At 37.6% G+C, this 12,814-nt stretch overlaps 1 protein-coding gene across 1 annotated transcript in view; it reads left to right on the top strand.

The window, feature by feature from the left end:
- Nucleotides 1-12,814, top strand: part of MAGI3 (membrane associated guanylate kinase, WW and PDZ domain containing 3) — a 227,699-nt gene that overhangs the window by 122,327 nt on the left and 92,558 nt on the right. The window contains 2 exon segments of the mRNA XM_032766590.2: nucleotides 2,194-2,310; nucleotides 10,087-10,206. Coding sequence (XP_032622481.2) covers nucleotides 2,194-2,310; nucleotides 10,087-10,206 — 237 coding nt within the window.

Here is a 12,814-nt window from a genome sequence, read left to right as displayed (position 1 = left end):
TTATGTAGCCTGTTGTAAAACTAGGCAAATATCTAGATGAGTTGATGTACCCCCTGAAAGACCCCTGTGTATCCCAGGGATGTTTACACCCCTGGTTGAGAACCACTGATCTAATCAGTGATGGTGAGAATTAGGGATGGAACACAAGTTCTTATTCTCTGACCTGGGCTCTCTCTGTTACAAAACCGCTGCCCCTCATGATTAACTTGACTAGCTGATTTTCTTGATTATTATTTATTTCGCTACTCTGATTATTAAGATGTGATTTTTCTCAATTGCAGCAGCCAAATATGGCAACAATACCTTAAAAAGAGAGTTTTGTAGAGAGAGCGTTAATTATTTAAATGATTTCTAAACGTAGCTTTATCTTAATGGTTTTTGTTTTAAACTGCAAAAATCTGTCAACATAGATAAATCAGTAGGAGGTGCTCCAGAAAAATCCATTTGCACAGTAGAAAGCTAATGACCTTTTAAGTGGGGGAGGAAATGGGTTTTATTGTACGACAGCACTTTTTTGTGTGTGCGCGCCATTTGTTGTAAACTGCTGGAAGCCTAAAGGCCACAATAGTCGGATCCTTAGTCCATGTGCTAGTTATCCCATTAAATACCAAAAACAGGTAGGCAAAGCACATAGTTAACAGACTCTAGTTGCAAACAATTTGATCTATTAAATTTCAGGTGATCTCTAACTCTGTATTCAATGTTCTCACACACCCCTAATGGTCATGGTTGGGACAAATATTTTATAAGGAATTTTGAAATGGAATCACTATGATGACAGTTCACATTTTTGTTGTGCTTCCAACTTTGGTGGAGCTGTTCTACTTTTAACAGTTTGAGCTGACCACTGTACTGCAGTAATGGGTAGCTCTTGAATCATGGGCTTCGAGAGTCACTGGTTGGTTGGGTGCATGTGGCATCTCCCAGTACAAAATAAGAAACTGCTGCTGAAGCACATGTGCAGTTTTTAATGGTAGGGACTTAGTTCAAATGTTGTTTTTTAAATCTGATATGGACAGGCTTTACAGAACAGTCATTAGAATCCTGGGAGAATTTGTAAATCCAAAAGTTGTGTGTTGGATTTATTTTCTTTCAATTTGCAAATCTGTAATAAGATTTATAGCTCCAAAGTGGGATTTATAAACTTTCATCAGGGTTTGTAAATCAGTTTTCTTATAAATCAATAAATCAAATATTTGCTTATTTAAGAAATAAAGAAGCTAAATCTAAGGATGCAAGATAAAAGCTTGCAAATCAGAACAATAATTTTAAGACTTCCTGACACAGTTTACACATTTGAAATAAAATGTCTGGCTTTATTATTTGTGGATTAATACAACCTTACATGATTTTCTGATTAGTGATGAGCACATTGGTGATGCAGGCAACATTTAATCTCCAGCTGGGTTCTGAGTTGATTGTGTAGTCACATACCTGGATTGTACAGTTTCTCTCCACTATCTGCTTGTGAAGCAGTTAGGATTTTTTTGTTTTTGTTTTTGTTTTTTTTTAAAGCCCAGTTTGCCAATACTTTTTGTATGGTATCCTGCAGTAGTGTCTCTCATTAAACTATAGGCAGTATGCTATTATTCAGTTCCTGGACCATTCTACTCATTCTATCCATTCCCATAAAATGGTCTGGAAAGTCAATAGTCCTTAGCATTGCATCTGTTGTGGGCAGTAATCCTCAGCACTTTAGTACTTCACCTATGTTTTTTCTTACCGTCGGAAGTAGACAACACTAAGATTGATGTTGCACTTATGCTTCTTCATGGGCTTACATGTTCTTTGACGCATAAATATGGGTTGGCTAAAAGTATTCTGCTTTTAGTGAAGTTTTAAAGTCTTAACATTTCATCTGTCCTGCATAAAAGGGCTGAGTCTTGTCACAAGGACTCTTGTTCATTGTCAACAGACTGGTGGAAATCCAGGAGCCAGATCATCAGCTGGTTATAAAACAGCATAGCTCTAAGTCCGTGGAGCTATACCAATTTACATCAGCTGAGGATCTGGCCCTGGGAGCATGCAGCTTTTCTCTCTAGTCTAGTGCTTTTGAATAAACTAATTTGTAGTTTCCTTTCTATTTCAGATTTTGCAGAGATGTTTACTGCAGTGAAATGCAGTTTAGTTGATAAGAGCATCATCTTAAATGTTTTTTGCAAGTTTTGCATTAATTGTTTTCTTATTTTAAAGGAAAAGTGATCAACAAAGACTTGCGTCACTACCTGAGCCTGCAGTTCCAGAAAGGCTCAACGGACCATAAACTCCAACAGGTGATCAGAGACAATCTTTACCTGAGAACCATCCCTTGTAAGTATGCAGAGTGCTAGCATAAATTAATCTATTTCAGTTAAATTCTGCATAACTCAAGAATCCTGTAAGCTTTTCTCCTTTGATCCTGTGTTGTTTCACATTTCCACCCTTTTAATGGAGATTCCTTTGCATAAAGGCTATTTTTAGGTAGAGTCTTTGTTAGAACATTTCTCAATATGGATTCTAAGTTAACTTGGGATGCATGGAAAATTAGTCTATTGATAACCGTATTTATTATATATTAAAGGATTGACAAACCAGCAAAAATGTCAAAATTCCAAGTTCAGAGGACTTAGAGTATCTATATTTTTTTAAACTCATTGGTACTGCCTCTAAAAAGCATTAAAGAATGCAACAGATGAAGATTTCATTTTCGCATCAGAGTAAGTAAACCTAGTGGGGTGGGGTGAAACATCATTACTATAACTAGTATAATATAACTCTCACCACTGATTTTGTGGCAGTATCTCTCGCACACGCACACACCCACCTAGCCAGTTTTGTGGTTTCTCACAAAGAGGAGATTAAGACCTCCAGGTGACCACCTGTAGATAGGCTGGGTGTTAGAGAAAACAGAAAGGACAGAGGAGAGAATAATTGTAGAAGAGCTGTTTGTGAGGAAGGAGACCCTACTGGAATATAACCAAGCGGGGTGCACAAGGGAAGATATGGGTGCACCTGTAACATATCTGAGCCTGAAATTTAGTGGGATGGAAGAGGGACCTGTAGCATGGCCCAATGGTTAGGGAAAGGAGGAGCAGCCTTCCTAAATTGGAGTAGGCACAGTAGAGTTGCAGAGCAAGCATTAATGAGAGGATACCATGGGATGAGCCTTACCTCTTAATCCACTGTAGGCTAGAATGGCTGGCATCTCATAGAATTTCCCTATCCATACAGCCCACCCGTTAACACGTCTTCAGCCAGGAATCATTAAAAGGTTGCTGCTCCGGCAGCCTGAGTGAAAAGACATTATCTTGTCAATTTTTCTCATTTCAGTCACCCATCACTGATCAGCTTCAAAGGCTCTTACAAATATGGTTAAAATGCTTAATGCTGATTGCCTGCTTGTATGTTATTACTGGGCTCTTAGACTTTACCGAGGCTAAAATTGTTCATTGGAGCAGTGCATTTTCAGTTCATTCTTACTTAATTACTAAAAAACAAACTATTCAATGTACTTTTGATGCAAGAATAATTTACTATTTAATTAACAAACAAGGCAAAGCTTTACTGAAGTGAATGGTTTTCTAGTGGCAACAGAGATTGTATGGCATGCACATGGCATTCAGTAAATGACTGATATAGGACAGTTCTGACGAAACATAAGGTCTGAAGCACCTCATTTTTATTCACTAATATGAATGCTAATGGATATTGAACACCATTTTACATTTCTAAATGGAATCTGAATTTTTTTTAGGGAGTTATGAGGACCCAATTGAGTAATCATAGCTTTTAGAACCACTACAAACTGACAGCTTGGATAAAAATAATATACTTTCCAGCTTATCAGAGGATATCTTTCAGTTTGAAGAACATCTCCACAATTACTGAAATACCTGTCTGTGTGATGCTTTTCACGTTATCATGCCATTCCATTTCTCAGTTATCCAAAAGTCACACTGTACCTTCCATATGAGATATTTACTCATTAGAACGACTGATCACAATTTTTAAGTATTTTTATTTTAAAACTTGAATGATATTAAATTAACATGGCACACATTAAATTAATATAAAACTGGCTGATAGGTCTCAAAATGTAATCGTAAATAGGGAATCGTCATCAAGCAGATGTGTTTCCAGCAGGGATCCATTCTTCACCCTATGCTTTTTCCTATTTTTATCAATGACCTGGAAGAAAGCACAAAATCTACACTGATAAAGTTTGCAGATGACCCAAAAATATGGGGGAATGGTAAATAATTAAGAAGACAAGTCATTGTTTCAGGGCGATCTGGATCACTTGGTAAACTGGGCATAAACATTATGCTTTGTAGTACAGATTAATGTGAAAGTATACATGTAGGAACAAAGAACATGGGCTATAATTACCGGAGGAGGACTATACGGGGAAGCAGTGAGTCTGAAAAATATTTTGGGTGTCGTGGTAGATAATCAGCTGAACATGAGCTCCCAGTGTGACACGATGGCCAAAAAAACTAATGGGATCCTGGGATGCACAAACAGGAGAATCTCAAGTAAGGGAAGAGAAGTTACTTTACCACCATATTTGGCACTGGTGCGATGGCTGCTGGAATACGGTAACCAGTTCTAGTGCCCACAATTCAAGGAAGATTTGGTAAATTGGAGATGGGTTCAGGAAGAGCCATGAGAATGATTAAAATATTAGAAAAGTGCCTCATAGTGATAGATTGAGCTCTGAGAGTCTTATTTGGCTTACCAAAAGAGAGGATAAGGGGTGACTTGATTACAATCTGTGAATATCTACATGGAGAACAAATATTTAATAGGCTCTTCAGTCTATCAGAGAGGTTTAAACTGATCCGGTAGCTGGAAATTGAAATTAGACAAATTCAGAGTGGAAATAAGGTGTAAATTTTTAACAGTGTGTAATAAACTGTTGGAACAATTTACTACATGTCATGGTAGATTCTCCATCACTGACTATTTTTAAATCAAAATCAGATGCTTTTCTAAAAGCATATTTTTCTGGGACTTATTTTGGAAGTTCTATGGCCTATGTTATAGGGGAGGTCAGATTAGATGATCACAGTGGTCCTTTCTTGCCTTAGAATCTATTAATTACATGTTAAAGCATTTTTTGTTGTAGCTTCATGCATGTTTTTAACATTTTTTTATTTACCAATCATTTTGTGACCAGTTTAATTAATGGCTTGGGTCTATGCAAATTGATGAGTGGTTCTAACATTCAGCATGCCAAGGATTACACCAGGGAAGATAAAATAGCCACTTAATCTTATGAGTAAAAGAATAAGGAGTTTAAAAAAAAAAAAAAAAAAAAAAGAGATCAGTGTAATGGAAATGAGGTTCACTTACTGACAGAGCTGTTCACATTGTTCATTGGAGTAAAATTGACAAGATTTTTTAAAAGATTGAGGTTAAACAAGATGGTATGCAATAATGAATCATTTGTAATCCTTGCTTCAGGAGTGCGTTAATCACGCTTATGTTAACTAGAACTTCCTTGTTTGCTAGACTTGTATGTTTTGAACATTTCTTAATTAGCATGACCCGTTTGCTGGATTGCTTTGAAAGTTTAGTTTTTTTGCTATCCAGCATTGTTTACTTACTGGAAGACTCATGCAGTGGCAACACCACGTTCCAGGCTCTATGATAATTTACATACTTGGGTCACATTTGGAATTATGAAAGCAGAAATGAATTCATCTAATAATAGAGTACAGGCATGCAAATAACTGAGAAGACTGAAATAAATTTGATCCAACTCAATTATGTAATAGGTGGTCAGAAATCAATTTTGCTTTGTTAGTGACGACATTAATTACTAAATTTCCAAGAACATTCAAGAGAAATTAAGGAAATGATACATCATCATAATGGTGGCAGACTATATACAGCTATTCCACAACCCCCTAAAAAAACTCAATTAATATTGCTTGGCCGAGGTCTTCACACTTGCTGTGAGCCTGACTGATTTACTGTTCAGAAATTGGTGATCATTTTTTTCTCACATCCTCATCCTCCAGCTTTTATTGTCTGTCTTCCTCTCATCATAATTTCTAATTTCTAAAACTCTCTTCCTCCTAAAATCATAGCAAGATGATTGATGCTCCCTCATTACCTCCAATTTTCCCATCTTTTCAACAGTGTGTGCCTGTATGCTGATATAGCTCAGCATGCTATAACACTATCTTATTCTTTAAATAATACTGCTTTATAGCAAGTTACATGCAAATCATTTAAATTATAATAATGGTTTTGCCTTATCTTTAATTGTTTCTCATTAGGTAACTCCTGCCAGCCGTAACTTTGCTTTCAATTAATGCTACGCATTGTGAAATTAGGAACACCCACATGTATGAATACCAATACTGCAGAATGGAAATCACTGATCTAACAAGTGAATAATTTGTTTGAGGAAAGAAACACTGATTAGAAAACTCATTAAAAAAGAACAAAAAAGTCATTGAGCTGTGTGAATAGTATGAGTAAAATACCTCTCCTTTCCCTGTGAAATAAGGAGACCCTAGTAATGAAGTCAACAGGGCCTCCTTTTCTACAAGTTCGGAGGTATGTTGATACGGTATGTGGTTCTAGGGGTATAGTACTGCAGCTCTGTAAACAGCAAAACGAAACTCCAGTCTGATCACTACCATGTCTCCAAGAACAAAAAGCCCAAGATTTTCAAAAATGAGGTCTTAAACTTAGGCTCCTAACTGAGTACTTAGCCACCAAATAAGTGATTGTCAACAATGCTGCTCACTGAGAAGTTCCCACTGACTTCAGTGGAATAGGCTGGGGTGCTGAGCACCACCGATAAATATCCCAAGGAAGTAATTTGCATAGCAAGACCTTTTCAGTCTGTGTGACTTCCGGTTATCTACAAAATTCACTAGGATTTATGTACAGTCCATTGGCATATCAGAGACGAGGCACCAAACTGACCAAGTCATTGTATGGCCTCCTATTTAAAAGGATGATATGCATGATGAGAGACATCTAGGAAGGTGAAAGAGGAAATATTTGCCATTTCTTTTTGGTTAAGTAGAAATTACAATAAAAACTCAGGTTCACCAATGAATCTCATTTGTTTTTGGAGAGTAAGTCTCATTTGAAATCTCATGTTAGTGTGTGGGTGTTTTTCCACAATTTATCTTATTACTGTGGACTTTAAAAAAAAAAATATCTTTAGTTAATGAAGTAATTCAGGGAGTTGAAGTGAGTTAAGTTGATATTTAAAACTGTTTCAACATGTGTTCCTTCACACACCTAGCATCACACAGGATAACATTCAGTTTGTGTCATCAGTCTGTGTACAAGGGGCACATTTTGCATTGTATCAAAAAACTGTTTTTAATTAGTATTGAATAACACCTACATTCTCATCAGAATATTTACTATAAATTCTATGAGATGTCTACCGGCAAAAGTTAAATGCTAATTTTATGTGAATGAGCTAGCGAACAAGCTAGACAAAACTGTGAGATGAGAAAGTAATTGTAAATTTAAATTTTCATAAGATTATACCTCTCAATCTAAAGTGCTGTAATATACAGAAGTAGTGTATTGGGGGATGGGGATCAAAGGCTTATGAATGTTTCGTGTCAATATTTGTCATGTGGGCACAAAAGCAAAGTGATTATTTTGTTTCATCTTAGCCACATTAGAAAATTTAAATCTAATGGAATTCTTGACAAAGTGATCTTATACTGAAGGGCAGAAGCTGTTGTCAATTGGTTATATCTTGCATATTGAAATACAATAACTTTAAACCATTTGAATGTTTTGGATTGATTATTGACTTGAAAAAAAAGTCCATTTGCCTTTATTCTTAAGATATTTCCACTTTCTACACTCACTAAGATTAAAAGCCTTTTTCATTTAATAGATGCAAGTAAGATACATGTCAAAACATGTCATTGAAGTTGAACGTTTTCATCATGACTAATATTTAAAACTGTTCTAGATTCATTAGAAATGAAGTTTGTCAAGTATCCCATGTACAATGTGATATGAAAAAACATATGCCTGTTGCCAGAATGTCAGTTTCAGATGATTTAAAGGTTATGTGTGGAACCCTGAAACTAAATAGCAAGATAGTCTATTTCCTCATCTTTTGTCAGGAGACTCCATTCCTAGGGAAGTAGGAAATTTTTACATAACTAACAGGATTCTGGACTTGACTTGGCAGGTAAATAAATCACTCATTAGCACACCCCTCTCAAGGTAAAGTTAATTAAAAGACCCTTGTACTAATTGTAGAAGTACCTGAGATGTTTTGGCTTCATTGGCTACCGTTCCTATGGCTTTCATTGTGTGTAAGCTTGTCAGCATTAGCAGTTATAAGAAAGATCTGAAGATCACAACTGTAGAAAAATTTGAACCATTTTGTATTTGCTGTTGTTTTTCACTTCTCAGTTTAACAGATTATCAAAATTCTAAAGAGTATGAAATGGATGTAGAATAAACTATTGTCTAAGGCAGTGCATAACCTACAATCATCTGACAAATTGCCAAATGAAGTTCATGTTGTTTCTATTGTAACTATCAAGTTGTATATTTCTTATTTACTCAGGAATTTCAATAATTTGTAGAGACTGGAAATTAAACTTTTTTTTTAAGTTACACTCCTGAAATGAAATTTGCTTCACCTGTATTAAAAACCCTTTGCAATCAGGTTTTATGTTGGTGAAATGAACATGAGCTGAGAGGAAAAATCTACCCTCGACCTTGGTTCAGGCCACCAGATTACAGTGCAATGTACTCTCCTTTCTAAAATGGCTACTATTTAGCGTATATGCTGGAACTATAGTCTTCATTCCTCTGCACCATTTGTGTGGAGCGCTAGGTCTGCTAGCCACAAAGATGTGGCCACCCCTTGCCATTTTCTGTACTGGCCTATGAGAAGCTAGTGTAGATACCCCTTCACAACATGCAGACAGTGCAGAGGTCCTTCTGTGCAGCCTCTCAGCTTGCAGCTTCTGCTGCACAGGGCCACTAGGTGCTACAGAGACACTTGAAAGGACCATCTCAGCAGGATGAAATTTGCCCTATTTGTGTAATTTAATACGATTAAACAAAACCCAAACCAAAGCTATTCCATGCTGTTTGAGTTTTATAGGAAGCAAAAGTCATCAGATAGTGGGGGAGTAGCTCCTTTATGGATTTGTATGACTTGTCCAGAAAAACAGCTATGATCATAAAAATGTTAGGAATATATATGAATTACACCCCCAAAATAACTCAGAGCAATGAGCAATTGTTTGTATTTTAATAATGAAATCTTAAAATGGGGGCTTGTGGTGAAGGTGGAGTTGTAACCTGAATAATAGAAGCAGTGAAATTGTGAACTGCTTTGCTTTGTTCAGATGGAATTTTGACCATTATATGAATGTATTGTAATTGTATATATTGATGAGTCTTTGGTCATTGCAAACCATAATATAGAAAGTGTTAAGACTTGTTGCCATATTAGTGAAAGTTGGGGACTGAGGAGTTGATAACACCGAGAAGTTCTTAAAATTGAACATATCAGAATTACCAGAGGTAAGTTGCAGCATGGGTATACTGCATGGCTTTCTTGTCCTTTAAACCACTGCAAAGCGATTCCCAGTGTTTGAAAGCATTGGAATGTGAAGAGATGTTGACTTGTTTTTCCTGGACATTGCCTTTTAAACATGATTGATTCATTATTTTCCAGCTGGAAAAAGGGATTCGTATAACTGGTTAGTCATAAGATTGGCTTTCATAAAATCAAGGTCCTGCTGTATTGGGATTTGAATGTTAGTTCTTAGGAAGTTTAACTCTGGTATCAAAATTCCTTTTTGGATGCCCTTCATAACAGTAGATTTAATAAATTCATGAGGGCTTCTATTTCTTGTTAAAATATCCTTTCTTATTCCTACATAATTTATTGACCTAGTTTCACATGCTGCAATGTTCACTTTCATGAGAATGTTCTGATCCTTTATCTTGCCAGAGTGGCACCGTAGCTGTGCAAAGCTTCAAATAACCACTGTTTCTTTTTATGTTGAATTCTGCAAGAGATAGTATTCTGTAAACCAACAGCACTAGACAACCATACAACAGTTTCTTCTCTCTTTTCAGGCACTACAAGGGCTCCCAGGGATGGGGAGGTCCCAGGGGTGGACTATAATTTCATTCCTGTTGAACAGTTTAAAGCATTGGAAGAAAGTGGAGCCTTGCTAGAAAGTGGAACATATGATGGTATGTTACAGAATTTGAACATGTGTACCTACAGTCTTTTATAAGAATGGGAATAAAGACCTGGAAGAATTTAATGGCATTAGTGTCCAGTCTTTTTGTTTCAGGCTTGGTCTAAATTAGGAACTTATGTTGGTATAACAACGTCACTCAGAGGTGTGGAAAATTCACAACCCCGAGTGACATAGTTATACTGACCTAACTCCCTGTGTAGACAGCACTGTGTCGATGACAGGGCTTCTTCTGTTGACATAGCTACCACTTCTCAGATGAGTGGAGAACCTACGCTGATGAGAGAAGCCCCCCGTTGGCATAGGTAGCGTCTTCACTGGAACGCTACAATGATGCAGCTGTGCCGCTCCAGTATTTTTAGTGGAGTCAAGTCCTAAATTTGGATCCTTATACTCATGAGGCGTAATAGTACTTTGCAAGGGTAGGGAAGCAATATTATCTCCATTGTATAGATGGGATAACTGTGGACCAGAATGGTTGTCTTGTCCCAGCTCATGCTGTGTGTTAGTGACCCAGTATTAGAACCCATGTGTCCTGACCTGTGTTCAGTTCACTTTAACACCTGTTTCTTTTCCATATCATTGTGCTTTTCAGAGTCATTCTAAAAAATTTTATGTATGTTTTTGGTTGACTTTAGCTTTAAATATATTTGTGGTCATAGTTCTGGGTTTTATGTGAAAAGTTTTCTGTAGCTTTAATTTCTTGCTTAAGTGTTATTAAATATATTATAAATTATTCCAAAGGTTTCTACTTAGTAGTCCATTTTGTCTTCTTTCTGCTTTTAGTATTAGCCACAATATTTGCTAGAAGCTATCCTAATTAGTTGCTGACTTTATTTTTATTACTGTTTGTAGTGGTTTTGGGTGGGTTTGGTCATTTTTAATGAGTCTCTCAGGTGAGGATGTTTCTCTAAATATATGATTTTCAGCTTTCATCACTAACACCTGGCTCTTTCTGAATTAAAATGTAAATACAATAGATGCTGGTTAATAGCAATCCTGATACTATCAACTTTCAGTTAATGGCAACATGTTGTTGTGAACTAATCCCATCCTATTAAGATCAGTGTTAATGGTATTTGACTTTGCAACAGTATGCTGCTTAGTAGCAACTTTTTTTAAGAAGGGCCCACCTACAGGTTGGTTTGTGCAGCTGCAGTCAGGGAAGGAAGTGCTGGGGCCTGCCTGTTTTGGCTGCAGCCCTGCAAACCTGCCTGCAGTCAGTATTTATACCATCCATTCCAGTGCTTCCTTTTTGGGCTGCAGCTGGGCAAACCTGCCTGCTCACAGGGACCGCACAAGACATAAGGATCTGCAGGCCGGAAGAGAAGGCTATGGGCAGGGTATTAGCAGGGAGTGGGCTACAGCCTGGATGCTGGAGCTGCACAGTACCTCTCCATGCAGTCTCTAGGCTACTCCCTGCCAGGGGACTGCATGCAGGGGAGGAAGCGCTGGGAAGCAGAGAGCACTGGCCCTCCAGACAGCACAGGCTGATCCTTCCCACCCACACCTGGTGCAGAGGGGCAGGGCCCTGGGGTGTTTCTGGGCAGGCCCAACCCTTGTACTATGTCAGGGTCTGGTGCAGCGTCACTGCCAAGCCTCTGTACTGGGGGAGGTGGGGGCTTCAGGTTGATCTCCCACTTCAATGCAGCCAATGGCCTGTCCTCTCCACTGCCATTCTAGAGCCACATTTATTTATTGACAAATACAATTTTCAGAAATTTGCAGAATTTTAAAATATTGTGTGCATAATTTTTAATTTTTGGTGCAGAATTCCCTCAGGAGTAAAACATGTATAGACATACAATACTGCCTCTTTTGGTAGAAAAGTTGAAATCACAACCTTCCCATGTGATCCATCCTCATCTTAATTAAATAGCTGTGGAAACGCATGTGATTTTGTCATAGCTAGTTCTCTGAGTCAGAGAACTAGTCTTGTACTATTGGCCCATTTTTAACACTTCTGCATCCTGACATGAGCTTTCCACAGTTGATACCCTTCTGGACAGAGTAACTTTTCCAAGCTTTCTGCACACTGTATCAATGTTCTCCATGCATATACGTAGGATTCAAAGGCAATCTGATTCACATAGCCCTTTATGTCCTGGAGTCCAGCTGAAGTCAACAAGAGAGCCTACAGATGTGCAGATATCTGCTTTATATCCGCAGATGGATGCGGATTCAAATGCTCTGTCTAGAGGCCTGTGTGTGTTTGCGGATTGTGGGTTGGATGCGGATACAAATTTTGTATCTGCTCAGAGCTCTAATCAACACAATTACACAAATCCAATTACAGAATCAAAGCCTGAATTAGGAAATTGTCCAAGCATGCTAAGTCCTTTAATTAGCATCACACCTTTTGTACTTGTAATTATAAATTCTTCCCTATTTGGTTGTAACATCTCTTTGCAGATATTTTAGACAATAATATTAATCTTAGTTGTGTCCTCGTTTTCCCTTTTAATTGTAGTTTGTGTGTATTTCACCAAGAAAAGCCTAGTGTGGCCGGCTCCCATGGGTCCTTCAAGCTACTACATGGTTTCCTTCTCTTCTCCTGTGCACATGCATTGTACTGCCATGGATCTTTCTCTGCACTCCCC

Source organism: Chelonoidis abingdonii, chromosome 4 (genome assembly GCF_003597395.2).
Source record: "Chelonoidis abingdonii isolate Lonesome George chromosome 4, CheloAbing_2.0, whole genome shotgun sequence".
NCBI lineage: Eukaryota > Metazoa > Chordata > Testudines > Testudinidae > Chelonoidis > Chelonoidis abingdonii.
This window is presented reverse-complemented; position numbering and strand designations above follow the sequence as displayed.